This window comes from Podarcis erhardii, assembly GCF_964252035.2.
Source record: "Podarcis erhardii genome assembly, chromosome: 11".
Lineage (NCBI taxonomy): Eukaryota > Metazoa > Chordata > Lepidosauria > Squamata > Lacertidae > Podarcis > Podarcis erhardii.
The window spans coordinates 48,602,212-48,627,606 of record NC_138501.1 but is presented as its reverse complement, the minus strand read 5'-3'; the positions used below and the strand labels follow the sequence as shown (position 1 = coordinate 48,627,606).

The 25,395-nt window shown below is 48.5% G+C and overlaps 1 protein-coding gene across 2 annotated transcripts in view; it reads right to left on the bottom strand.

The window, feature by feature from the left end:
• The window catches only part of PSTPIP2 (proline-serine-threonine phosphatase interacting protein 2), a 65,749-nt gene that overhangs the window by 22,009 nt on the left and 18,345 nt on the right, over window positions 1-25,395 (bottom strand). For both annotated transcript variants that reach the window (XM_081881636.1, XM_081881637.1), the window contains exons 2-4: window positions 8,040-8,140; window positions 6,383-6,460; window positions 2,410-2,444 (exon numbers count right to left, since the gene is read on the bottom strand). In XM_081881636.1, coding sequence (XP_081737762.1) covers window positions 2,410-2,444; window positions 6,383-6,460; window positions 8,040-8,140 — 214 coding nt within the window. The remainder of the gene's footprint in view (window positions 1-2,409; window positions 2,445-6,382; window positions 6,461-8,039; window positions 8,141-25,395) is intronic.

The window sequence follows — 25,395 nt, the reverse complement described above, 5'->3', positions numbered from 1 at the left end:
CCAAATTAGATAAATTCACAGGAAGGATTCGAAACCTGCGGGATCAGAGATTCTTTGAGGACTGGAGTAAACATTTGAACTATTTGAAAAGCAATTGTAATAAACAGATTACGCTAGTAGGACTACGAAAGGTTCTGTTAGGAGGACTTTGTGAAATATTGCAAGGAAGACTTTGAAAAGAATGATTAGTTAAGGATAATTAAAAGTAATAGAGAAATTAAGAAATGCAGAATAAGTGATAAAGAACGGAAAATCTTCAGAGGTTGTTGACGGAAGTCTAAAATATTGTATAAGATAAGAAGTTATGTTAAATGCTTGTTGGAATTGATATGTTAAAAAATTAATAAAAACATATACAGTGGTACCTCGGGTTAAGAACTTAATTCGTTCTGGAGGTCCGTTCTTAACCTGAAACTGTTCTTAACCTGTGGTAGCACTTTAGCTAATGGGGCCTCCTGCTGCCGCCGCTGCACGATTTCTGTTCTCATCCTGAAGCAAAGTTCTTAACCCGAGGTATTATTTCTGGGTTAGTAGCGTGTGTATCCTGAAACGTATGTAACCTGAAGCAAATGTAACCCGAGGTACCACTGTATATAAAAAAGAACTATTCAACCCCAGAGATTCGCATGCAGTGCAATTAACATCTCCTGTTTAACAACCATGTTCAAAATTGTGCCAGCCTAGTTTGGGGACTCCTTCGTGACATCCGCAAGCTCTGCACACCCATCCTGACCTGATCCTCAATTTTGGGGCAACCCAGTCAGATGGGCAGGATATTATCAAACCGTTCCTTTCCTAGCCTGCTAAGAGGGCTGCAATATGAGAGGGCTGCAATGACAGCCAGCATGGTGTAGTGCACAGGTAAGGAAACTAAGGCCCGGGGGCCGGATCTGGGCCTTAGTTTGCTTACCCATGCACCCATGCCCAATCGCCTTCTAAATCCAGCCCACGGACGGTCTGGGAATCAGTGTGTTTTTACATGAGTAGAATGTGTCCATTTATTTAAAATGCATCTCTGGGTTATTTGTGGGGCCTGCCTGGTGTTTTTACATGAGTAGAATGTGTCCTTTTATTTAAAATGCATCTCTGGGTTATTTGTGGGGCATAGGAATTTGTTCATTCCCCCCCCCCAAAAAAAATATAGTCCGGCCCCCCACAAGGTCTGAGGGACAGTGGACCGGCCCCCTGCTGGAAAAGGTTCCTGACCCCTGGTGTAGTGGTTTAGTGTGTTGCACTAGGACCTAAGAGACCTGCGTTCAAATCCCTACTCAGCCACTAAGCTCGTCGGGTGACCTTACACCTGTCACTCATTCTCAGCCAGACCTACCTCACAGGGTTGTTGTTGTGAGGATAAAATAGGGAGGGGGAGAACTGTGCGTGCCGCATTGAGCGCCTCAGAGGAAAGGTGGAATATAAATGGAATAAGGAGGTAAAGAAAAAGTAAGGTAGAGGGTTTCCAGCCGTGAAAAGAGCTGCCCGCATTCTTAGAGTAAATACCGTATTTTTCTCCCTATAGGGCGCACCTAGTTTTCAGGGGGGGAAATCAAGGGGGGATATATGATTCCCACCCGCAGCTCTGGGAGCAGCGGACAGGCTGCACGCTGCCTGTGCGCTACTCCAAGACACCTTCTTCCTGCTTTTGCGGGAGGTGGCGGAATTCCCCCGCCTCCCGCAAAAGCCCACAGGAGCCGCGGGCTTTTCGACCAGGAGGGAGAAGGGACTGAAATGGCCAGTCAGTCCCTTGTCCCTCCTCGGGGAAAAGCCCCCAAGAGCAGCACGCCACCTCATAGAAAAACCCGCATTCCCCCACCTCATAGAAAAACCCGCAGAAGCCGCGCAACCTTTAAAGAGTGCGCGGCTCCTGCGGGCTCCTGCGGGCTTTCCGACCCAGCTTGTGGGGCTGGCGGTGGGGGGAAGCGCTGCTTTCCCCCACCGCCAGCCTCAAAGAGCAGACTCTCCTGGCTTCAGCGAAAGCAACGCGAAGCCTCCGGAGCACAGGCTTCGGAGACTTCCCGTTGCTATCACTGAAGCCAAGGAGCCTGCATTCGTCCCATAGGACGCACACACATTTCCCCTTCATTTTTGGAGGGGGGAAAGTGCGTCCTATAGGGCGAAAAATACGGTAAGACTTTGCAATCCGCTGTAAGTCTTCTAGGGAGGAACTGGAGTAAAGGAAATTAAAATGCCAGAGAGTTCCATGAAATTAGGGGGGGGGGAGGAGGGGAGAGGAGAGAGAATTAGCTAAAAATACATGGCTTTCTCCCCCCAAGGTAACCTGCAAGTATCAAAGTATTTCGAGCCAGTGATTTCACTCCCTTGTGTATGTGTTTGTACATCTCTTCACATTAGCTTCACACACAACCCGAGCCACAGTTCTGCACATTCTGGAGACCGTTAAAAGTTACTTACGTTGCTTGAAAACCTCAAGAGCTCTTCTCAGGGTGCTGGAGGAAATGCAGAAAGAGTGAGGGGGGAGAGAAAGGAGCAAACAGTTAGAATCTGGGAAACCTTGGAGAGAGGAAGAAATCATCAAATCTGTTTTTATGCCACACGCCAGAACAAGACTTCCTTGTGAACTTGCATAAACTGGCCTTGTTTCAACACCCGGTGATGCAACCTTTGAAATTCAGAGGACAAATTTTTACGGCTGGGCGTGAGGTCCTTGGCTTCTCTTTCTTCCGCTGCCAGAGACCTCCTCAAAAGCACTTGGCGGCCGGGTAAATATGCCAAGATTTCTCAAGATGGGCTAAAAATCCAAACAACACCCCCCTCTCTGTCTCTCTCACACACATACATGCAGATGACTTAACATGGGGCAGCTCCACTGGGAAAGTCTCCTGCACAGCTCCTCTTGACTGCAAGGGGGTTGTGCAAGAAACCTTCCCAGTGGACTCTGCCCCATAATCAGGTTGTACCCCATAGAGCAGATCCACCCATTTTCCACTGTAACACTTGTAAAAAAAATAAATGCTGCTCTGTTATATACCTAGGAAGAGGCCAGCCCAGATCTAGAAAGAGGAGATAACAAAACCCTTTTGTTTTAGGCAGACCTAGTACACAGTTTTTCTACTTTTTAAAAATAATAATAATAATAATTTAACTAACTTTATATATCACTTGATTGCACACAAAAAAATTAAAAAACCAAACCCTGTTATAATTTTTTATTAATTTTCCAATATTTACCCAATATTACCACAGTTTTGCCAATTGTACAGTTATTCCAATTAATATCAAAATAATCCCAATTATTTCCAAATTTCTACAATTTAATCAAAATGGTTTCCCGCGGGGGGAAACCCCAAACTTCTGGTTGGTTTTTTAAAAAAATAAACAAAATGTTAAAATCACTGGTTATTTTAAAATATTCAAAAGATGATTAAAATCAACTGTAGCTAAAAAGAAATAATAAATAAATACTTGCGGATTTTATCCATATTTTTTATTACGCTGTTTTTTTAATGTCTGGGTTTTGTCACTAGTTTTGGAAGTAACTATTTTATACTAGCGGGCGTAAACCTCTTAGAGGTGTTTTGTTTCTGATGAAGCGATGTATCAATATTTCTAAATGAAATAAAAACACATCAGTTGTAAGGCTACCTTTGCTTGCTACAATGGGATTGTGGCAACCAATGTCTCTGAGAGCTTCCTGAGCCCCGAAGGAAAAAGCTTGGATTTTCTAGTGTTTCCTGTGGCTCCCAACTCACCGTGAATTGCACATTCCGTTTCGGAGACCCCAGTCCCCTTAGAGGGGCTATTTGTGCATTGCGGCTACCGAAAAAGGGTATGTCCAACGTGTCCCCAGTTACAAATCCTACATGTGTCAGCGGGTCACTGGGAAATACCTCCTAAGAGCTTTTCCTATGGTTCCCAGGCCGTGCCCCAATGGTCACACAACTCGGCTTAGAATAAGCTGGAGTTTAAAAATACAAGACACAACTCAGGGGTAATGAGGGGTAAAGACAAGGGTTATGAGCAGGGCCAGATTTAGGTTTGATGAGGCCCTAAGCTACTGAAGGTAATGGGGCCCTTTATATGTCCAGCTGTCCTTTGTCAACAACAAATTGTCGCTGTTTTTTGTGTTGAATATATGATAGATGGTAATTTATGGACCTAATAGGTATCTAAAGCCATTTGCACATTTTGCCATGCAGCCAACCCATGCAGAATGTAGGCACCCTATAAGGGACCCCTGACCATTAGGTCCAGTCGCAGAGAACTCTGGGGTTGCGGTGCTCATCTCGCTTTATTGGCCAAGGGAGCCGGCGTACAGCTTCCAGGTCATGTGGCCAGCATGACTAAGCCGCTTCTGGCGAACCAGAGCAGTGCAAGGAAACGCCATTTACCTTCCCGCCGGAGCGGTACCTATTTATCTACTTGCACTTTGATGTGCTTTCGAACTGCTAGGTGGGCAGGAGCAGGGCAGGGACTGAGCAACGGGAGCTCACCCCGTCGTGGGGATTAGAACCACCGACCTTCCGATTGGCAAGTCCCAGGCTCTGTGGTTTAACCCACAGTGCCACCCGCGTCCCTACCCTATATATAGAAATGAGCAAACCAGTTTTATTTTAGGGAGCAGGCTAGCAGGCGGGGCCCATGACTTACATCACAGGAGCCTACACAACACAGAACACTGTTGCTGTACATAGCTTTAATTTTATTTGTTTTTTATCTTATATTCTAGAAATGTACATCCAGGCTTTTTGTCTTTAAATTTGTTTGGGGCCCCCAAGAGAGTGGGGCCCTAAGCTATAGCTTGTTTAAAAAGGTAAAGGACCCCTGACAGTTAAGTCCAGTCACGAACGACTCTGGGGTTGCAGAACTCATCTCACTTTACAGGCCGAGGAAGCCGGCATTTGTCCGCAGACAATTTTTCCGGGTCATGTGGCCAGCATGACCAAGACAATTTTGGTGAAACCAGAGCAGCGCATGGAAATGCAATTTACCTTCCCGCCAGAGCGGTACCTATTTATCTACTTGCCCAGGTGTGCTTTTGAACTGCTAGGTTGGCAGGAGCTGGGACCGAACAACAGGAGCTCACTCCGTCATGGGGATTCGAACTGCTGACCTTCTGATTGGCAAGCACAAGAGGCTCAGTGTTTTAGACCACAGCGCCACCCACATCCCTCTTGTTTAAAATATATGTAGATCCAGCACTGGTTACGAGCAAATCTGAACCTACAAAAGCCAAAGAATTCCTCCCCCCTTCTTTTACCCACAGCTCCCCAAGATGGCTGCCTCACCGTATTGCAAAACCAGCCACCAGGAGCGATTTAAAGCAGTGGAGCTTCCCCTAAGCCACAGCCTTTTCTCGTTTCCACTAAAGCAGGAACTGAATTCTGAGCACGGGCAACGATGATTACTGGAAGAGCCTACTTGGGCAGAAATGAAGTGAACTGCGGTTACGTCACATACGTTTTTTTAGACCAGCGAGTGTTTTTCCAGCAAAAACCCTCCTCGCTTTCATAATAGACTCAGGGACTTTTTTAGACTGGGGGCAGACAGCTGTCCGAATTCTGGACCAAAAACAGACATGTCCTCTGCAAAGCAGTTCCGTTTTAGCAAAGTGATTTTTGGAGGGTATGTTTGAACTTTCCTCTTCCCATGTGGACCCCCCACTCACACCCACAAATCTGCTCCAAAGGGCAGGGGAAAACCCCACAGAAGAGATTTCCAGGAATGTACAGGAAGAGGAGGGACGCGGGTGGCGCTGTGGGTTAAACCACTAGCCTAGGACTTGCCGATCAGAAGGTCGACGGTTTGGATCCCCGCAATGGGGTAAGGTCCCATTGTTCAGTCCCTGCTCCTGCCCACCTAGCAGTTCGAAAGTGCAAGTAGATAAATAGGTACCGCTCTGGCAGGAAGGTTAACAGCGTTTCCGTGTGCTGCTCTGGTTCGCCAGAAGCGGCTTAGTCATGCTGGCCACATGACCCGGAAGCTGTACGCCGGCTCCCTTGGCCAATAAAGCGAGATGAGCACCGCAACCCCAGAGTCGGTCATGACTGGACCTAATGGTCAGGGGTCCCTTTACCTTCATAGGAAGAGGAGGGGACCTTCATAAGGGCAAAAAGAGAGCTGCCTTATTCCAAGGCAGACTCCACAGGCCAAAATCTCCCACACTGGCTGGCAGCCGGTTGTCCAGTGCTTCCGAAGCAGGAGCTCCCTCCAAGCCTTACCCGGACATGCCAGGATCTGAACCTGGGACCCTTCCCCAAGTGCCTTCCATCACGCAACTAGAACGTCTTGTGCTAATGGAACTATGTTACTGGAATCTGACCCGAGTTTCATTCAAAGGAAGTCCAGAGGTTGAGCCAAAAATGGGGTCTAACCCCCCCTTTTTTTTACAAACAACAACACAGTTTTAGGGACCGCAGTCACTCACTTCAGCTCTGTCTGCCCGCAGGGTTTTTTCCGTGATAAATTAATCAGGTCCTTGCCATATCTTTCTTCTATAGAAGCCCTGTTGCGTGAGAAGAGAAAGTGTTTGTTTGTTTGTTTGTTCATATCCTGCCTCTCCCCTCCCCACACACACCAGTGACTCCAAGTTGGCTTACACAAATGAAAGCAACACATGTAAAATATGGGAAACATATAGAAGATGTAGAACAATGGCAAGAGAAGTTGATGAACTATGCAGAACTGGCAAAAACGACAGACAGACTAAGAGAAAAAGATAACAGAGACTTTGAAAAAGATTGGGAACCATTCATATTATATTTGCAGAAACAAAGACAATCGATAGACTTGATAGCAGGATTTAAATAAACATAAACAGTCACATTATCAGCATTAGAAAATGTTTAGAAGATAGTGAAATATTCTTATGGTGTATTTACTTTTATTTTTATGCTTTTAGGCTTGATGTTATGTTATGTTATTAATAACTTTTTCTATTAAGAGATAGCAAAGTGGGTGAAAATAAAAGCAAACCAGAAGCGGAAGTTGGGGGAAGCTTAGGAGGGGAAGGAGGAAGGGAGGAATATATAGTAAATGCTAAGAATTTGAGATGTATGTAATGAATGAAAAAGAAAAATGAATATTTTTTAAAAAAACAAAATATAAATTAAATAAACAGGTTGGGTGGCCATCTGTAAAAAATAAGATAAAACATATAGAAGATTAACAAGTACAAATGAATTTGGACTATAATAGAATCATAGAACCGCCGAGTTGGAAGGGGTCCCCAGAGGTCATCTAGTCGAACCCCCTGTGATGCAGGAATCTCAGGTAAGCAACTATGACAGGCAGCCATCCAACCTGTGCTTAGAAATTTCCATGAAGGAGAGGCGTTGGTTTCAACAGAACTGAAACAATATTTTAAATTTTTTTACCAAAGCACAGATAATGAGAAACAGCATAATTAAACCCCTTTCCTTAAAAAAACAAAACAAAGGCCTATTGGAACAAGGAGTTGTTCCACCTGGCCTTTGGCTTGGAATCAACTTGATCCCCTCCCCCTCTTATTTATTTCCTTTCTCCTTCTGTGTTGGAACTCCTATTTGGGGACTTCCCTGCCTTTTTTCTGGCCCACGTAGGACTAGTCTGGATAGTTAGCCTTGGTGAAGACGTTTTCATCCCCCAAAAAGTTTTTGAGTTTCTGCTGAAATGAGGCTGCATTTTAATGTTGTATTTTAATCTTGCTTTTTAAGTTGTATTTCAGTCCATTGTTTTATATCTGGCGTTAGCCGCCCTGAGCCTGAGTCTTGGCCGGGGAGGGCGGGGTATAAATAAAATTTATTACTTATTATTATTATTAAGGAGAGAGCCAGTCTAGCTTCTCCAGGGAGGGAGTTTCAGAGCCTGGGAGAAGCCACCACCAAGAAGGCCCTCTCTTGCATTCCCACCTGTGAGGTTGGCGGGGGCGGGGGGGAGAAGATTTTTTTTGGGAAATGGAACCCATGGAGGAAGGGGAGGAGGTCCAAAGGTTCGAAAGAACCTTTTTCTTTTTATGTTCTGGAATGGTTAAAATTATTGTGCACAAATTTATGTAAAACCAATAATATATAACGGAGCAAGTCCGACAAGTCTTCAGCACCTACCTTTCCTTCAAAAAGTCTTCAAACTCCTTGCAGTTCTTCCTGCCGTCATTGAGGTGCTGGATGATGCCATCGTAACCAGCTGTGCTGATTAAATCTGTAGTCTGAGATAAGGGGGTTGAAAAATATATTTAGAAGAAATGTAACTTTAAAACAACAACAACAACAACAACAACAACAACAACAACCAGCCCAGCAAGGATCTAGAACAGGGGTCCTCAAACTACGGTGCGCGGGCCAGATCCGGCCTGCCAGATCTGAACCTGGCCCACCCGCAAGGCACAAGGCTCAGAAGTGGCCAGGCAGGAAGAGCACCGAGGTAAAAACATGCGCGTGTAACAAAGCCCTGGTAACGCGGTTGCTACCGCCGCCGCCGGCTGCTTGATGATGGCACGCTGCCCCTTTAAGCCGCCGGAGGGCGGGACAGTGGCGAAGGACCCCCTTCCACGCCAGCCCTTACCCTCCAGCCAACTCCATGCCCGCCGGAACAGCGCCTCCCTAGCTAGTTGCCTCCTTAACGCTGCACGGATCTCATCTGGCGGCTTGGGCAGCCTTAAAAGTTAGGGAAGCACCAAAAACACAGGCAACATATGCAAATAGAATTAGCAAGAAGAGAAGTCTGAATCACAACAGTTTATTGTACAAGGGAGTCTCCATGTAAATAGTGGTGGGTGAATCTTTAAAATCAAGCGCTCCACCCACACTTCCCCTCTACAAATTCATGATTCTGTGATTCTATCCTTTGAAGCTTAGACTGATACATCTTAGGTTTCATCCTGTTTACAGCTTCCTTTTCCCTCTCCTCTCTCATGGCTAGGGATGAGAGGTCCCCATGGTCTGAGAAGAAATGAGCGAGCACAGCTGCTTTTACTTTCTCCAGACCAGTTATTTAGCTTAGAACTAGAAACGGTCCTATCCAATAATAAACAGCTTCAATTACTTTTCTCTACTGCTGTATTGGACGGGACATGGGTGGCGCAGTGTTAAGTTGTGGGTTGACATAGCAGACGACACAGCGATTTCTCCAAGTAGCTCTTTATTTCGTAAGCTGGAATAGAACTGACTGCAAACAGCTCAGCCGGCCTGCTTTTATAGGCAGCCGGCTGTCAACATTGTAACAACAATAGCCCAGAGTTCCCGCCTAAAATAACTGACGCGGACCTGAGGGAAAACTATCTACAGACCTGAGTGAAAACTATATACAGTATCCCCCTGCTGGCCCAGGGTGAAACTTCACTACATAACACCCCTCCCCACCGAGACAAGGCGTTAGTTACAATCGTAATGGTTTCCTTATATACAGCACTACGCGTAATGGTTCAATTAGGCACAAAAGCATATTGGTTACATTTCCCATACTTAGACCAACAGTGATACATGTCCAACAACATAGTCCTTTAAATAAGTTGGGCGCTTGGGCTTGGGAACTCTGCCAGACCGCCGGGGACTGGTAGCCAAGTCCGGAGGGCCACACAGTTCTTGCTGAGGCTGTGGTGCGACCCTAGGTGGCGTTGGAACCAACTCCCCTGGATCCGCTGCTGTGGGTGGAGCCTCCGCAAGTGGAGTGGTCTGAGTCTGTGGTAAGTCTGGCAGACCCTCTGAAGCGGCTTGGTTCGGCTCCACGCTGGCAGTTTGCGAGGGAGGTGTAGGTGGGGCCTCGCCATCTGTACGTGTCTCTTCTGGAGCCGCAAGCGCAGTTGGGGGCACCTCGGTAGTGTCCAAGTCCCCAACCCTGCGCCTAAGCTGGTCTATGTGCCGTCGCCACAAGCGTCCGTCTTCGAGTGCCACCTGGTACGAGCGAGGTCCAGTGACTCCTACTACTGTGGCTAGCACCCAAGGAATGTCCCCCACATAGTTCCGGGCAAAGACCTGGTTTCCTGGGACAAATGACCGTGGCGCGTTGACACAGCCTGGGGGTTCAGCCACGGCAAAGTCCGGGTGTAGCCGGTCGAGCGGTGACCTGAGGCGGCGGCCCATAAGCAGTTCAGCAGGACTCCTCCCTGTGGCCGCATGAGGGGTGATGTGTTGCACGAACAAGTATTCGGCGACCCACTCATGCCAGTCTCCCCGGTCCAGGCGCGCCAGTGCCTCTTTTGCCGAGCGCACCATTCTTTCCGCTTGCTCGTTGCTGGATGGATGAAAGGGTGCCATTAGGGCATGGCGGATGCCCAGTCCCAAAAGATACCGCTCAAACGTGCCTGACGTGAACTGTGGTCCGTTGTCAGAGACAAGGACATCAGGACACCCATGCGTTGCAAACAGGCCTCGCAGCACCCGGATGACAGCTTCGGTAGTGGTGGAGGGCATCAGGGCGACCTCCAGCCATTTGTAATAGGCGTCCACCACTACCATAAAGGTCCGGCCGTGAAAGGGGCCAGCCAGATCAATGTGCACCCTCGACCAGGGTGTCTTTGGCGTCTCCCAGGTGTGTCCCTTAGCTGCCGGTGGTGCAGGCCTCGACTCTTGGCACGCTTGACAGGCGGACACCCAGGCAGTGATGGCATCGTCCATATTAGGCCACCAGACGTAACACCGAGCCAACGCCTTCATTTTGACAATTCCCGGGTGGCCAACGTGCAGAGCCTCCAGGACGCGCTGACGGAGTCCCTGGGGAATCACGACGCGGTCTCCCCACAGCAGACAGCCGCGATGAGCTGAGAGTTCATGTTGTCTGGTTGCGAAGGGCTGGAACTCCGATGCAAAAGGCCCTTGTGGCCACCCCCTCCACACCCAGTTGAGCACCCGGCTGATGGTGCGATCCTGGGCAGACGCGGAGGCCACAGTGGCAGCTGATACAGGCGCTGCCGGAAGATCCTCAATCAGAAGGAGCGATGAAGCTGGAGCCGGGTCTTCCACAAATGCTGGAAGAGGGCAACGGCTGAGGGCGTCGGCATGGCCCATCGATTTCCCCGGGCGATGGATGAGCCGGTAGTGGTAGGCAGCCAGGAAAACAGTCCATCGCAGCATGCGTGGCGAGAGGACCGGTGGAGTTGGACGATCACCGGCGAGGAGGCCCAGGAGTGGCTTGTGGTCCATGATGAGGTCAAAAGTCCTGCCATAGAGGTATTCATGGAACCTCTTCACTCCAGCCACAAGTGCCAATGCCTCCTTGTCGAGCTGGCTGTAATTCCGTTCCGTCAGAGATAGTGTCCTGGAAAAGTAGGCGAGTGGTGCTTCTCTTCCATCTGGAAAACGGTGACTAAGGACAGCACCGATGCCAAAAGGTGAGGCGTCGCAGGCAAGTACCAGCGGCCTGGATTCACTGTACTGTACCAGCACACTGTCTGATGAAAGGAGAGCCTTAACCGCGTTGAAGGCCGCCGTCTCCCGATGACCCCAGGCCCAAGGCGTCTTTGTACTAAGGAGTCGGTGAAGAGGCTCAGCCACTGTGGCTTTGTGGGGCAGGAACATGTTATAAAAGTTCAGCAGCCCCAGGAATGCCTGCAACTCCGTCTTGTTCTTTGGGGTGGGGGCCTGCTGGATAGCGCGGATCTTGGATGCGGTCGGGTGAAGGCCGGAGGCATCGATAAGATAGCCCAGGAACTCTACCTGTGGAACGGCGATCTGGCACTTCTCCCTCTTTACCTTGAGCCCGGCCTCTTGGAACCTGGTCAGCACGGCACGGAGGCGCTCGAACAGCTGCTGGTGTGAGTCTGCAGACACCAAGACGTCATCAAAATATGGTACCACGCCCGGAAGCCCTTGCAGGAGACGCTCCATAAGGCTTTGGAAAATGCCAGGAGCCACACTCACCCCGAACTGCAACCGGCGGCAACGGAATGCCCCCCGGTGGGTGACGATCGTCTGGGCTTCAGCAGTGGCATCATCGACTGGCAGTTGTTGATAGGCTTGGGCAAGGTCCAGCTTAGCGAAGACCTTACCCTCACCCAGGGAATGCAGCAGGTGTTGGACAACAGGAACCGGATAAGCGTGCTGCTGAAGTGCCTTGTTGATCGTGCACTTGTAGTCAGCGCAGATTCTCACCGACCCATCTGGCTTGACAGGCGTGACGATGGGGGTTTCCCACTTGGCGTGGTCAACCGGCTCCAAAACTCCTTGGGCGATCAGTTTGTCCAGTTGTTCGTCCACCTTAGCCTTGAGAGCAAAGGGAACCCGGCGTGGCTTTAGCTTGATGGGGGCGACTTGTGGATCAAGGCTAAAGGAGATGGGCGTACCTGTATATTGCCCCAAGGTGCCGTCAAAAACCTCGGCAAAGTCTTTGACCAGACCCTCAGTCTCTGCGTTAGAGATGCAGTTGATGCCGGTGACTTCCAGGCCGAGGGCATCAAACCAGTCTAGCCCTAGGAGGCTTGGCCGCTGACCTTCGACCACCACCAACCGGAGCAGGCCCGAAAAATCCTTGAAGGCAATCCGGAACCGGCCAACGCCTACCACGGGAATGTCGTTTCCCTGGTAGTCTCTCAGGTGTACGCGGTGAGAGTCGAGTTGCCTTTTGGACACTCTGGGTACCAGTCTTTTGATGGTGCTCCACGACACGATGGACAGGGCAGACCCGGTGTCGATCTCCATGTCACATGGAGCTCCTTCAATGAGCACCGTGACGTTCAGCTTGCGTCGCGTAGGCGAGTCGGTTTGGCCAATCGTGGTTCCAGACGGGCAGCGGCAGTTGGTGAGAGCGAAACAACTTTCCTTGGCAGACTGGAGTGAAGGCTTGGACTTGCGAGTCGATGAAGGGGGGGTGTCAGACGGAGCCGATCGGCAGACCTTAGCGATGTGGCCCCTTCTGGAACACTTCCTACAGATGGCGTCTCTGAATCGACACTTGGCACGGGAATGGTTGCCTCCGCAGCCGGCACATTCCGGTTGGCCCTTGGACTTCTGTTGGAACTTCCTGTGCTCCCGCTTTGTCTGGTGCACGTCATCGCCTTCACTGGAGGATGCCTCATCACTGCTGGCCTCTTCATGATGCACCGGAACTGGCTCCCGAGCAAGACGCAGGCTGCTACACTTGCGGATCTCCTGGGCGGAGCGTTCAGCAGCTTCTGAGGCCACAGCCTCCTCAATGGCTTTCTGCAGCGTGAGGTCTGGCTTGGCGAGGAGACGCCGTTGCAGATGGATGTCCCGGACCCCGCAGACGATTCGATCCATCAGGGCATCGTCTAAGTCTCGGAACTCACAGTGCATTGCAGCCTGTCGCAGGGCGGTGGTGTAGTTGTTGATTGACTCCCCCTCTGCCTGGTTCCGGTGGTAGAACGCATGGCGGGCAGCAATCTTGGACGGCTTTGGTGCGTAGTGGTTGCGGAGCTTCTCTTGGATCGTGTCCCATGGTGTTGCCTGGACTGCTTCGGGCGCAACCAATGCTCGGGCCGTCTCAAACACCTCAGGCCCACAGAGGCTGAGGAATAGGCCCCGCTTACGATCCTTTGATACTGCTGTCAGCTCGTTGGCTTGGAGGTAGCAGTCGAACCGAGCGAGGTAGGAATCCCATGATTCAGAGGCTGGCGCAAACGGCGGTAGAGGCACAAGTGAAGCCATGATTCCGATGCCGGCGTGAAGGGCGATGGATGGAACACAGTGCTCTAGCCAGAACAGTCAGCTCTGAATTGGTTCTGTCCAGTGATTTCGCTCAGTGATTTCGCTCTGTGATTCAGCTCAGTGATTCAGCTCAGTTCAGAGGCTGGCCGCATCTGGCTGTGCTCTGATGTCCATCCATCCCACCTTCGTCGCCAGTGTTAAGTTGTGGGTTGACATAGCAGACGACACAGCGATTTCTCCAAGTAGCTCTTTATTTCGTAAGCTGGAATAGAACTGACTGCAAACAGCTCAGCCGGCCTGCTTTTATAGGCAGCCGGCTGTCAACATTGTAACAACAATAGCCCAGAGTTCCCGCCTAAAATAACTGACGCGGACCTGAGGGAAAACTATCTACAGACCTGAGTGAAAACTATATACAGTATCCCCCTGCTGGCCCAGGGTGAAACTTCACTACATAACAGGTGGCGCTGTGGGTTAAACCACAGAGCCTAGGACTTGCCGATCAGAAGGTCGGTGGTTCGAATCCCCATGACGGGGTGAGCTCCCATTGCTCGGTACCTGCTCCTGCCAACCTAGCATTTCAAAAGCACGTCAAAGTGCAAGTAGATAAATAGGTACCACTGTGGCAGGAAGGTAAACGGAGTTTCTATGCACTGCTCTGGTTTCGCCAGAAGTGGCTTAGTCATGCTGGCCACATGGCCCGGAAAAACTGTCTGCGGACAAATGTCGGATCCCTCGGCCAGTAAAGCGAGATGAGCGCCGCAACCCCAGAGTCGTTCATGACTGGACTTAACTATCAGGGGTCCTTTACCTTTTTACCGCTGTATCTCTCGTGGTGAGAGATCTCCAGCCAAATTCACAAGCCCCACTCTGCGCATCAAAGTTCAACAGCTGTGGTAGAGACCCTCTGACTCTCTAAATGTCTCTGGACCAAAACTCCCAGCAGCCCCCACAAGCAAGGCCAATGGTTAGGGATGATGAGAGTTGTAGCCCTGTGTAGAATCGTAAAGTTGGGACCACGAGGGTCATCTAGTCCAATCCCCTGAAATGCAGGAATCTTTCGCCCAATGTGGTTCTCCAACCAGTGACCCTAAGAATAAGATTCTCATGGCCACCCTTTTATTACAGTGTCACTATGAAGCTGATCAATATACCACAAAACCAGATTGATGGCAAAGAAGTTCAGTGCATTACAAACTGTGTGGGACTCTTCATCTAGGGAAAAAGCTCTGAGTGGATCATTAAAAAATGTGTGGCGATTAGGAAGTTGACTCTCCCCAAAGGCAGAACTTGCCTCCATCATGGGCTGAGCAAATTCCAGCTGTTCAGCCCCATATAGGCCATTGGTGGGCTCTGCTGCCTAGTAGGGATAGGCTGAAAGGCCAACACTATGGTTCTATTTATTTGAGATTCATGCATTGCAAGGGGTGGGACTGGACTGCCCTCAGGATTCCCTTCACCTCTACGGTTCTGTGATTTTATGATTCCAATCTGGTGGAGGCACTGTAACTCAGAGGCAGCTGAGAAATAAGGGGACACTAGGGATTCTGTGATCACTGCAGATGGTGACAGCAGCCACGAAATTAAAAGACGCCTGCTTCTTGGGAGAAGGGCAATGACAGGCCTAGACAGCATCTTGAGAAGTAGAGTCATCACCTTGCCAACAAAGGTCCGTATAGTAAAAGCTATGGTTTTCCCAGTAGTGATGTATGGAAGTGAGAGCTGGACCATGAAGAAGGCTGATTGCTGAAGAATTGATGCTTTTGAATTATGGTGCTGGAGGAGACTCTTGAGAGTCCCATGGCCTGCAAGAAGATCAAACCTATCCATTCTGAAGGAAATCAGCCCTGAGTGCTCACTGGAAGGACAGATTGTGAAGCTGAGGCTCCAAGACTTTGGCCACCTCATGAGAAGAGAAGACTCCCTGGAGAAGACCCTGATGTTGGGAAAGATGGAGGGCACAAGGAGAAGGGGACGACAGAGGACGAGATGGTTGGACAGTGTTTTTGAGGTTACCAGCATGAGTCTGACCAAACTGCGGGAGGCAGTGGAGGACAGGAGTGCCTGGCGTTCTCTGGTCCATGGTGTCACGAAGAGTCGGACACGACTAAACGACTAAACAACAACAGGGATTCTGTCTAAAACACAGTGGAGCATCCCCAGAAAGGGAAGCAAGAAGAAATTCCGACGAAAGAAGAATGGCAGATAAAATTAACGGACTATGCAGAATTAGATAAAATGACAGGAAGGATTCGAAACCTGCGGGACCAGAGATTCACAGAAGATTGGAAGAAATATACAAACTATTTGAAGAGCAACTGTAATCAACAAATTACGCTAGTAGGACTACAAGAAGTTTTGAAAGGAGAAATACATGGAACATTGCAAAACAGAGAAAGAATAGAGATATTAGTTATGAGATTTAAATGTAATAGTGAAAGTAAGAAATGTATATTAAGTGAATAGATTGGGCTCTTGTGCTCAAGTCCTGATTGCCTGTTTCCCACAGGTATCTGGGTGGCCGTTGTGAGAACAGGATCCTGGCGCAGATGGGCCACTGGCCTAATTCAGCAGGCTCTTCTTATGTACTTGTGAAGGAATGGGTTTCTGTGCAGTCAGTTTAAAACTGACTCAACCCCCCCCCCTTTTCTTCTTAGCATTTCTAAAATGCATAAACTTGAGCTGTTGAGCAAATGCATAACAAGGACACAGCTGTATAAACTGCTCTCTCCTTTATCAGTCACGGCAAGGATGACCTTGGTTGTTCCAGTGGAGTGGGGATGACATGTCTAAGTCTTATCTCACATCCTGACACACAGACCTAGTCTGGGAACAGCGCCAGAGTGTGTTCTGGGAGTTGGTGACCTCTTGCTCCAAGATAAGAGTAGGAACAGGAATACCCTTTTATGGTCAGAAGTACAGGAAGGAATACCCTTTTATGGTTAAGAATACCGGAGCAGGAACATATGTGATGTCAACCTGCGTGTATAGACTGACGTGGTTGGATTCCTGGGGAAGGAGGGAGAGGGTGCCTGGAGGATATATATACTGCATGAAATCTCTCATTTCTTTGGACTTGCTGTGGACTGACCACGCAGGTGCCTTTCTGCTGTTCCGGAGAGCAGAAATAAAGAACTCTTTCTCTGAAGCAACCCTCGGTGTCATTTGACTTCCTTCCTCCTATCTGGGAGCAACGCAGACCCAATCGGTGAACTCCAATATGCCTACACTTATGCTGGTGCTGAGAAAGGACTTGAGTCTTGCTCTCTCCAGTCAAAATTTCTCTGCCTAGGGCTTCTATCACGCCTTAGGAACCTGACTTACACTGAGTGAGAGCATCTGTCTTATGTAGCCCACGACTGACTCGTCCGACTCGCAGCAGCTCTCTGAGATCTTAGGACAGAGGCCTTGTGGCTGCGAGAGATGTGCTCTGGTTCTTGGCAACGGCTAGCTGGCGAAGAAAACTTTCTTCAAAGAAGCTGTTTTTGCACGTCATCCAGTCAGCCTCAATGCGTCAGCCCAGGAACAAAAGATTACCTTGTAGTCGAAGATATAAATTTGGGAAAGGGCTTTTCTCAGAACCCTGAATTCCAGTTTCCTCGAGTTCCTCGAGGGTGAAACAATTTTGGGAGAAAGTACACACTGAATTGAAGAAGATATTAAAGTACACGTTCATAAAGAAACCAGAAATCTTTCTTCTAGGGATATTAGGACAAGAGATAAAAAAGGAAGATCGCAGATTGGTATACTATGCGGTTACGGCAGCAAGGGTAGTATTAGCCCAGAAGTGGAAACTACGGGAAACCCCAACGGTGGAGGAGTGGAGATCTAAGTTGTCGGACTACGCAGAGTTGGATAGATTAACAGGAAAAGTTAGATACATAAGAGACCAAGTGTTCACCAAAGATTGGGAAAAGTATGTAGATTATCTGGAATGTATTAGTGAAGGGCAAATAACGCTAAAGGGATTTAGAGACGCACTGTGAAAGACTAAGAGTTATTGTGCAAAGCAAACAGGAATTAGGAATCGGTATAATGACAATATAAGTAATGAAACGTGTAATTTTATTTATTGCTTCGAATGATTTACGGACAGGCTGAAGGAAGTCCCGTAAGAGACGACTATGTTATATGGATGATATGGAAATGATAATTGCTGTTTATTATTTTTAATTTTTCTTTTCTGTGTATTTTCTTTGTATTTGTGTGTTACCTTGTGTGTGTTTTTTGGAAATAACTAATAAAAAAGAATAAGAGAGATCTTAGGACAGAGGCCTTGTGGCTGCGAGAGATGTGCTCTGGTTCTTGGCAACGGCTAGCTGGCGAAGAAGACTTTCTTCAAAGAAGCTGTTTTTGCACGTCATCCAGTCAGCCTCAATGCGTCGGCCCAGGAACAAAAGATTACCTTGTAGTCGAAGATATAAATTTGGGAAAGGGCTTTTCTCAGAACCCTGAATTCCAGTTTCCTCGAGTTCTTTGTAACACCAAGGCAATGTGATAATGCTGGAAAGGGGAACTCTGGTTCTCACACACTGGCGTGACAGTGCTGCCGATCGTGATTTTGATGCTCAGCGGAGAAAGCTTTGCACAAACTTTCGTGGAAATTAGACAGTATTCAAGGGAACCTCTCGGAGGGATATGCCTGCGTGGTGCCAAGCTTAGAACAGGTCAGGCTACAATAAATATTGTTTCAAAAGTTGGGTGCCACCCCTACCCTCTACCAGATTGATGGGGGCTCCGGGCACTCACCCAGGGTCTGCGTTCCTTTGGAGAACAGAGACACAACAGAGACTGTCATAGCTTTAAGAAATGTGGCTTATTTGCCCATTTACACCTTCTATCTGCATGGGAGGAATCCAGATCTTACAGCATGGCTCTTTCAAGAGCCTTGTACCCCACAGCAGTGCATCTATCCCAGCCAGCCTTCAGCCAGCCTGCCCAAGATGGATCCCAGGCTTTCTTCTTCCTTCTTCTTCCCAGAACACCCTGCTAAAAAACTCTCTTTTCCTGCCATTTCACACCCAGTTACTGTGGCAACCTTCCAAATCCCCAATCACACAGTGGGGAGGATAATTCTCTTGCACTGTCAAAGGCTCTCAATGGCCCTGTATTGTTTCTTGATGGCCAGGTCATTTTGCATAAGCTTGCTCAGGATTTCCTCTGCAGTTTGTCTTTCTCCTTTCACAACCCAAAGCATCAAAATCCTACCATTTATTAATTTCGAGACTTTAGGGGTCCCCAGCCACAAATCTCTTAACACCGTGTTAGCTTTTTAGGAGACACTTTGCCAAATCGGTGCCCTCCAGCTACCCCGGCCAGTATGGCCAGACTGAAGCTGCTGCCAGTCATTGGGATGGACCAATGAGCAGATTCTTATTGTGTTAATCTTGTGCATGGTAGCTGTGAAGCAGAACTTTTCCTGACTTCCTCTGTCAGAGGCAGTAATGCCTCACAGATGAGGAGAGCTCCGTTGCACTCAGTTCCTGCTTACAGACTTCCCAAAGGGCATATAAATGAGCCCCTGATCTGATCTGATTCATTTGTTCTTCTGTCATCCAGCCATTATGGCCCATGTTGCCCTGTGTCTGCTGGGGGTGTGTGCTGACCCTTAGGCCTGGCCGCTGCAGATGCTCCACTGTGTTTTTTTTTATTATATACCATATTTTTCGCTCCATAGGGCGCATCTGGCCATAGGGCGCACCTAGTTTTCAGAGGGGGAAATCAAGGGGAAAAAATATGATCCCCCCCCCCAGCTCTGGGAGCAGCAGACAGGCTGCACACAGCCTGTGCGCTTGTCCCAGACCTTCTTCTTGCTTTTGCGGGAGGTGGGGGAATTCCCCCATCTACCGCAAAAGCCCACAGGAGCCATGCACCCTTTAAGGAGCGGATGGCTCCTGTGGTCTTTTCTACGAGGAGGGAGAAGGGTCTGACGTGGCCAGTCAGTCCCTTCTATACTCCTGGGGGAAAGCCTGCAAGAGCACACGGAGCTTGTGTGCAGCTCTTGGGGGCTTTTCCCGCCTGCCTCCCCCCGCATTCCCTCCACAGGACGCACACGCATTTTCCCTTGCTTTTTAGGAGGGAAAAAGTGTGTCCTATAGAGCGAAAAATGTGGTAATTTTTTTATTAGTTTTTCAACATATCATTTTCAACAATAATTAAACATACTTTCATATCTTATACACAAGATGTATATTTCTTTAAAGGCCAGAGCAAATAACATAACCTAGTTTTACAGCTGTGAATCAGTATAGCAAGTGCTGTTAAGTTGTGGTAATTAAGCTGTTGGGTATGGTATATAAAGAGCAGCATGGAACTCTCACACTACCCTGGTGAATTGGATGGTGGATGGGTCATGCTTATTGATATACAGTCATACCTCGGGATGAATACGCTTCAGCTTAAATATTTTTGGGTTGTGCTTCACGCTGACCCGGAAGTAACAGAGCACGTTACTTCCGGGTTTCGCTGCTCGCACATGTGCAGGCGCTCAAAATGACGTCACACACATGCACAGAAACAGCGAAACGTGGCCCACACATGCGCAGAAGTGTCTTACGTTCACTTCAGGATGCGAATGGGGCTCCGGAATGGATCCCGTTTGCATCCAGAGGTACCACTGTATTGTAATTTAGTCTAAAGGGGTTTTTGTTTTTGTTATTAAAACCTAGCAAAAGTTACTTTTGCATTTCTTGAATGTGTGGTCTCCCCAGCACGCCTTCTGCAGCACAACTAATTTGCAAAATAGCCAACACTGGGCTGTTTGACGGCACAGCAAACATTTGTGCACCTGTTCGACCTGAGAACTTGATGGTGTAAATCGGTCACGAGACTGAAACACACACCTTTCTGGTTGTGTTTTTAAAAAACTGGCACCAGCAGGATTATATTTGCTCCTTGCTCGGTCTGGCCTAAATAACCAGAGAGTTTCAGATGGGCAGAGATGGATTTAGGGGGCTGCAACTGGTTCCCCCACACTGGGCACCAAGCCGAGAGAGCGCCATAGGGGGCACTGCAACTATGATGAACAACGGAAGGCAAGGGGCAGCGGGGTTGCCAAATGTTGGCATCACACAGGCGCCTCTGAAATTTTAAAAGCTCAAAGTCCTCCACCGAGATGGGGCTGGGGCAGCCAAGTGCCACAAAGCCCAGCCTCAGCGTTGCAAGGTCTCCTCACCAGTGCCAGAGGCAAAGAAGCCAGTGCAAATGTTTCGGCTGGGAACATAACTAGGTCACCATCTGTGGCACAGCTATAAACAGAAATAACCCCAGAGGAGCTGTTTGCAGGAATATCGGTGGAAACTGTAGGCAGGCTGCTTCAAGGTGACAAGTCAGCCGCTGATGAGTCCTTGGTGCAACAGAAAGAGTGACCGGAGGCAGATGGAAACCAAATCTCAGATACAGCACAATTCTGATCATGCTTACAGCCCCACTGAACCAACTGAGACTCAGGGTCCCCGACTCCTAGGGACCCATCTCTACTGGGGTCCCCTGGTCCCCAATATTTTGGATGAGGAGCTGGGGGCCCCAATGTTCTGAATGAACAGGGGATGGAGTAGGCTGAGTGCAGAGCCAAGGACAGTGAAGAGGCAGCAGGAGGAGACATCCGAGAACAAGAGAGAAGGAACCACCTGCCATTGAGTCGGCATTGCCGCCATGTTCAGCTCCCCCCCCCCGGCTCCCCCCAATGTCCTGACGTCGCAGCAGCATGCACACGTCATTGCCCTCCCAATCTTCAGCACAAGCTGGCAGCTCTGCTGAGACTTACAGTGCAACTTGTGAAACTGCCTTCTACTGAATGAGACCAATGGTCCATTTAGCTCAGGATTGCCTACACTGACTGGGATGCGGGTGGCACTGTGGTCTAAAACCACTGAGCCTCTTGGGCTTGCCCGATCGGAAGGTTGGCAGTTCGAATCCCCACAGCGGGGTGAACTCCCATTGCTCTGTCCCAGCTTCTGCCAACTTAGCAGTTTGAAAGCATATCAGTGTGAGTAGATAAATAGGTACCACTGTGGCGGGTGTTAGAATTCCTGCTCCATGATTGCAGTCATGGGATTTTTGTCTATCACATGACGGTGTATGTTTTGACTCCACAGAGTGGGAAGTGACGGAGACAGGATGTTTGTGTTACTGTGTTCCGTGAAGTGGGACTATTGTCCTTTGTTTTTTCTCTTTGCTATCTGATGCTAGAGAGAGAGGGAGCCATGTTGCAGTGCTCTGTGTGTGTTTATATGTAAATAAAGTAGATTAGCCAAAACACTGAGGTCTGTCATGCAAGCTGCAAAGACTCTGCGGATCCCTAAGTGTGCCGATGGCATCGGTCGCTGTGATGTTCTGGCTGAAGAAAGCTTGTGAAACTCCCGAATGATTGACCAGGAGGGACAGAACATGCCAGTCCGGCACGTGTCTCTGCCAGGGTCCTACTTCAGTGTAGGATCAACTCCTGACAGTGGGAAGGTAAACGTCGTTTCCATGAGCTCTGGTTTCCGTCAGTGTTCCATTGCGCCAGAAGCGGTTTAGTCCTGCTGGCCACATGACCCGGAAAGCTGTCTGTGGACAAACGCCAGCTCCCTCGGCCTGAAAGCGAGATGAGCGCCGCAACCCCATAGTCGCCTTTGACTGGGCTAAACCATCCAGGGGTCCTTTATCTTTATCTTTTTATCTTTTTTTACACTGACTGGCAGCAGCTTTCCAAGGTTTCAGGCAGGGGTCTCTCCCGGCCCGGCCTAAAGATGGCAGGGAATGAACCTGGGACCTTCTGCACACAAGACAATGCTCCACCACTGAGCTCCAACCCATCTCCATGTCTGTTCAGGGGTAAGCCCTGCTGAATTCAGAGGGGCCTAGTGTTGCAGGACCCCCCCCCCAATCATTTAGTTTGTACAAACTCGACACACACACACACACACACATGACATATGTGATGTTTCTGTTATAAATTCATAGAAAATCAACCGTACATCGGATCTACACCGGTCCACTTTTATTTTCCTCCATGAAGGAAGGACTATCAAAAGGGGATGGTTTCATACAGGATGGCCATAATCCCTTGAGCATACCAACATGTATGCAGGAGCCCTGCCCAGTTGGCATGCCAACCTTGATGGTCCTAGACAGAAGACCATCAAGGACACAAAGAACTTGCATATGGGAGTGGATTCAACACAGACTGAAACAAAGGACAGCGATCAGCTCTTCCCTCTGGGGGCAGGAAACTGCCAGCTCCCCTTTGTCCTCTGGAAAATACTCATGGGGAGGGGGAAAGGAGGGACCAGCCAGGTGACAAGATACTCAGGTTACCTCCACAACCCCCTAACACAACCCCTCCTTTTTATGATGTAGTCATGATGTAGTTGTGATGTAGGTCTAGGGGTGTAGCTTGGGGGATTAGTAGCTAATAAAAGTTGGGGTCTCCTTTTGTTCAGGGCTTCCATCTTGTTTCACCTGGTGGCAGGTGGGAGTCCTGTCGCGACAGTCTTCAATCAAGACCAAGCCTACTGGCTGCTGTTTAGCTCTGGTATTCCTGGCTGGTGTCCTTGTTTTTTTGTCCAAGGGAGCCCTCAGATTTCTTCGTTAACACTAGGATTCTGTAATTGGCATTCCAAGACTTAACAAATCACCGTTCTTGGAGGGGAAGAACCTCGCTAAAAGTGTCCGGGAACCAAAGTCCTCGAGATTGCTTCTTTGCCGTTTACTTTTATTCTATACAGTGACTCAGGAGCATCAGGTACCACAGCTCTATGCGAGTGTCTGGATTTAGTACAGTTCAGAGTTATTCCTTATCCTTTTCTTTGGAGTAAAAAACTGCAATTGTTTCGATTCAAACCATGGAACCATTTGGAACAGCGTTTCCCAAACTTGAGTCTTCAGCTGTTGTTGGACTACATCTCCCATCATCCCCGACCACTGGTCCTGCTAGCTAGGGATGATGGGAGTTGTGATCCAACAACAGATGGAAATCCAAGTTTAATAAAACCTGCTTTGGAATTACTATACAGGCCTCACTTCCTCTTGGTCCATTTTGTCACAGGCTCAGTAAATCGTATTGATGTATCCTATACATCTTTACAGGGACGTGGGTGGCACTGTGGGTTAAACCACAGAGCCTAGGACTTGCTGATCAGAAGGTCAGCGGTTCGAATCCCCGTGACGGGGTGAGCTCGCGTTGCTCTGTCCCTGCTCCTGCCAACCTAGCAGTTCGAAAGCACGCAGTGCAAGTAGATGAAAATGGTCAAAGGCCTGGAAACGATGCCTTATGAAGAACGGCTAAGGGAGCTGGGCATGTTTAGCCTGGAGAAGAGGAGGTTAAGGGGTGATATGATAGCCATGTTCAAATATATAAAAGGATGTCACATAGAGGAGGGAGAAAGGTTGTTTTCTGCTGCTCCAGAGAAGCGGAGCAATGGAGCAATGGTTCCAAACTACAAGAAAGAAGATTCCACCTAAACATTAGGAAGAACTTCCTGACAGTAAGAGCTGTTCGACAGTGGAATTTGCTGCCAAGGAGTGTGGTGGAGTCTCCTTCTTTGGAGGTCTTTAAGCAGAGGCTTGACAACCATATGTCAGGAGTGCTCTGATGGTGTTTCCTGCTTGGCAGGGGGTTGGACTTGATGGCCCTTGTGGTCTCTTCCAACTCTATGATTCTATGAATAGGTACCACTCCGGCGGGAAGGTAAACAGCATTTCCGTGCGCTGCTCTGGTTAGCCAGAAGCAGCTTAGTCATGCTGGCCACATGACCTGGAAGCTGTACGCCGGCTCTCTCGGCCAATAAAGCAAGATGAGCGCCGCAACCCCAGAGTCGGTCACGACTGGACTTAATGGTCAGGGGTCCCCTTTACCCTTTACCATACATCTTTATGGGCAACTGTGACAACTTGCCCTTTCTCTAAAACCAACTTTTCTTACATTTCTTTGCTGTTGTTAAGATGCAGTTTTAAAATATTTGGGGTGGGCAAGGATTGCAGCAGAAATTGCCCGCCTGCATTGAACTCTGGGCAGAATCCGCTGACAGGGCCAGGGTTTTGTTTTCACTGCTCTACACATATTAAAGTGTTGCCAGCTTTCCCACTTCTCCTCCTGACTTCCTGCACACAGAGCAGCTTCACATTAGCACATTAAACAATCCAGACTTGACCCCGTATCCTGTTTTCTTACTTTCATTTTCCTTTCCAGTGACTTTTCTATCACAGTCCAGGCTAATTTGAACTTAGCCTGATCTTTTATTCCCCTTCGTTCCCTCCCCTTTCCCTTTTTATGAAGATTACCCGCTCTGGGATCCCACAGCTAATTCTCCCCTGGTCTCCTCACTGGCCCAAATAGGACTAATTTAGCCAGCTAGCCCTGGTGGTCATCTAATGTTTATTGGATGGATTTTCCCCCCCTAAATTGATTTTTTAATTCTGAATTTATTGTTATTCACGTTTTATACTGTATTTTATGCTTTTTTTGTTGCATCAATTAAATGTTTTAAATTTGTTGTTAGCCGCCCTGAGCCTGGTTTTCTGAACCAGGAAGGGCAGGGTATAAATAAAAATTTATTATTAGTATTTATTATTAACTCCATTATCTAGCTTCTGTTAATACAGACCAGGAACCCTGTTTGTCTTCTAATCATTCATTGAGAAGTGGACTCAGTCCAAAAGCTGCTCTCTTTCTTTGCCAAGGAGGGCTATAACTCAAACAATATTATTAATTATGATGATGATTAAAAATTTGTATACTGTCCTATACCCGCAGGTCCCAGTTCACAATGTAAAATCACAATATAAAACACAAAATGCATAATAAAAACAAAAACAAGAGCAACCCAGTAGTTTCCCCACCCCCAACATGTTTTAAAAGGGCATTGGATGTGAATCAGCC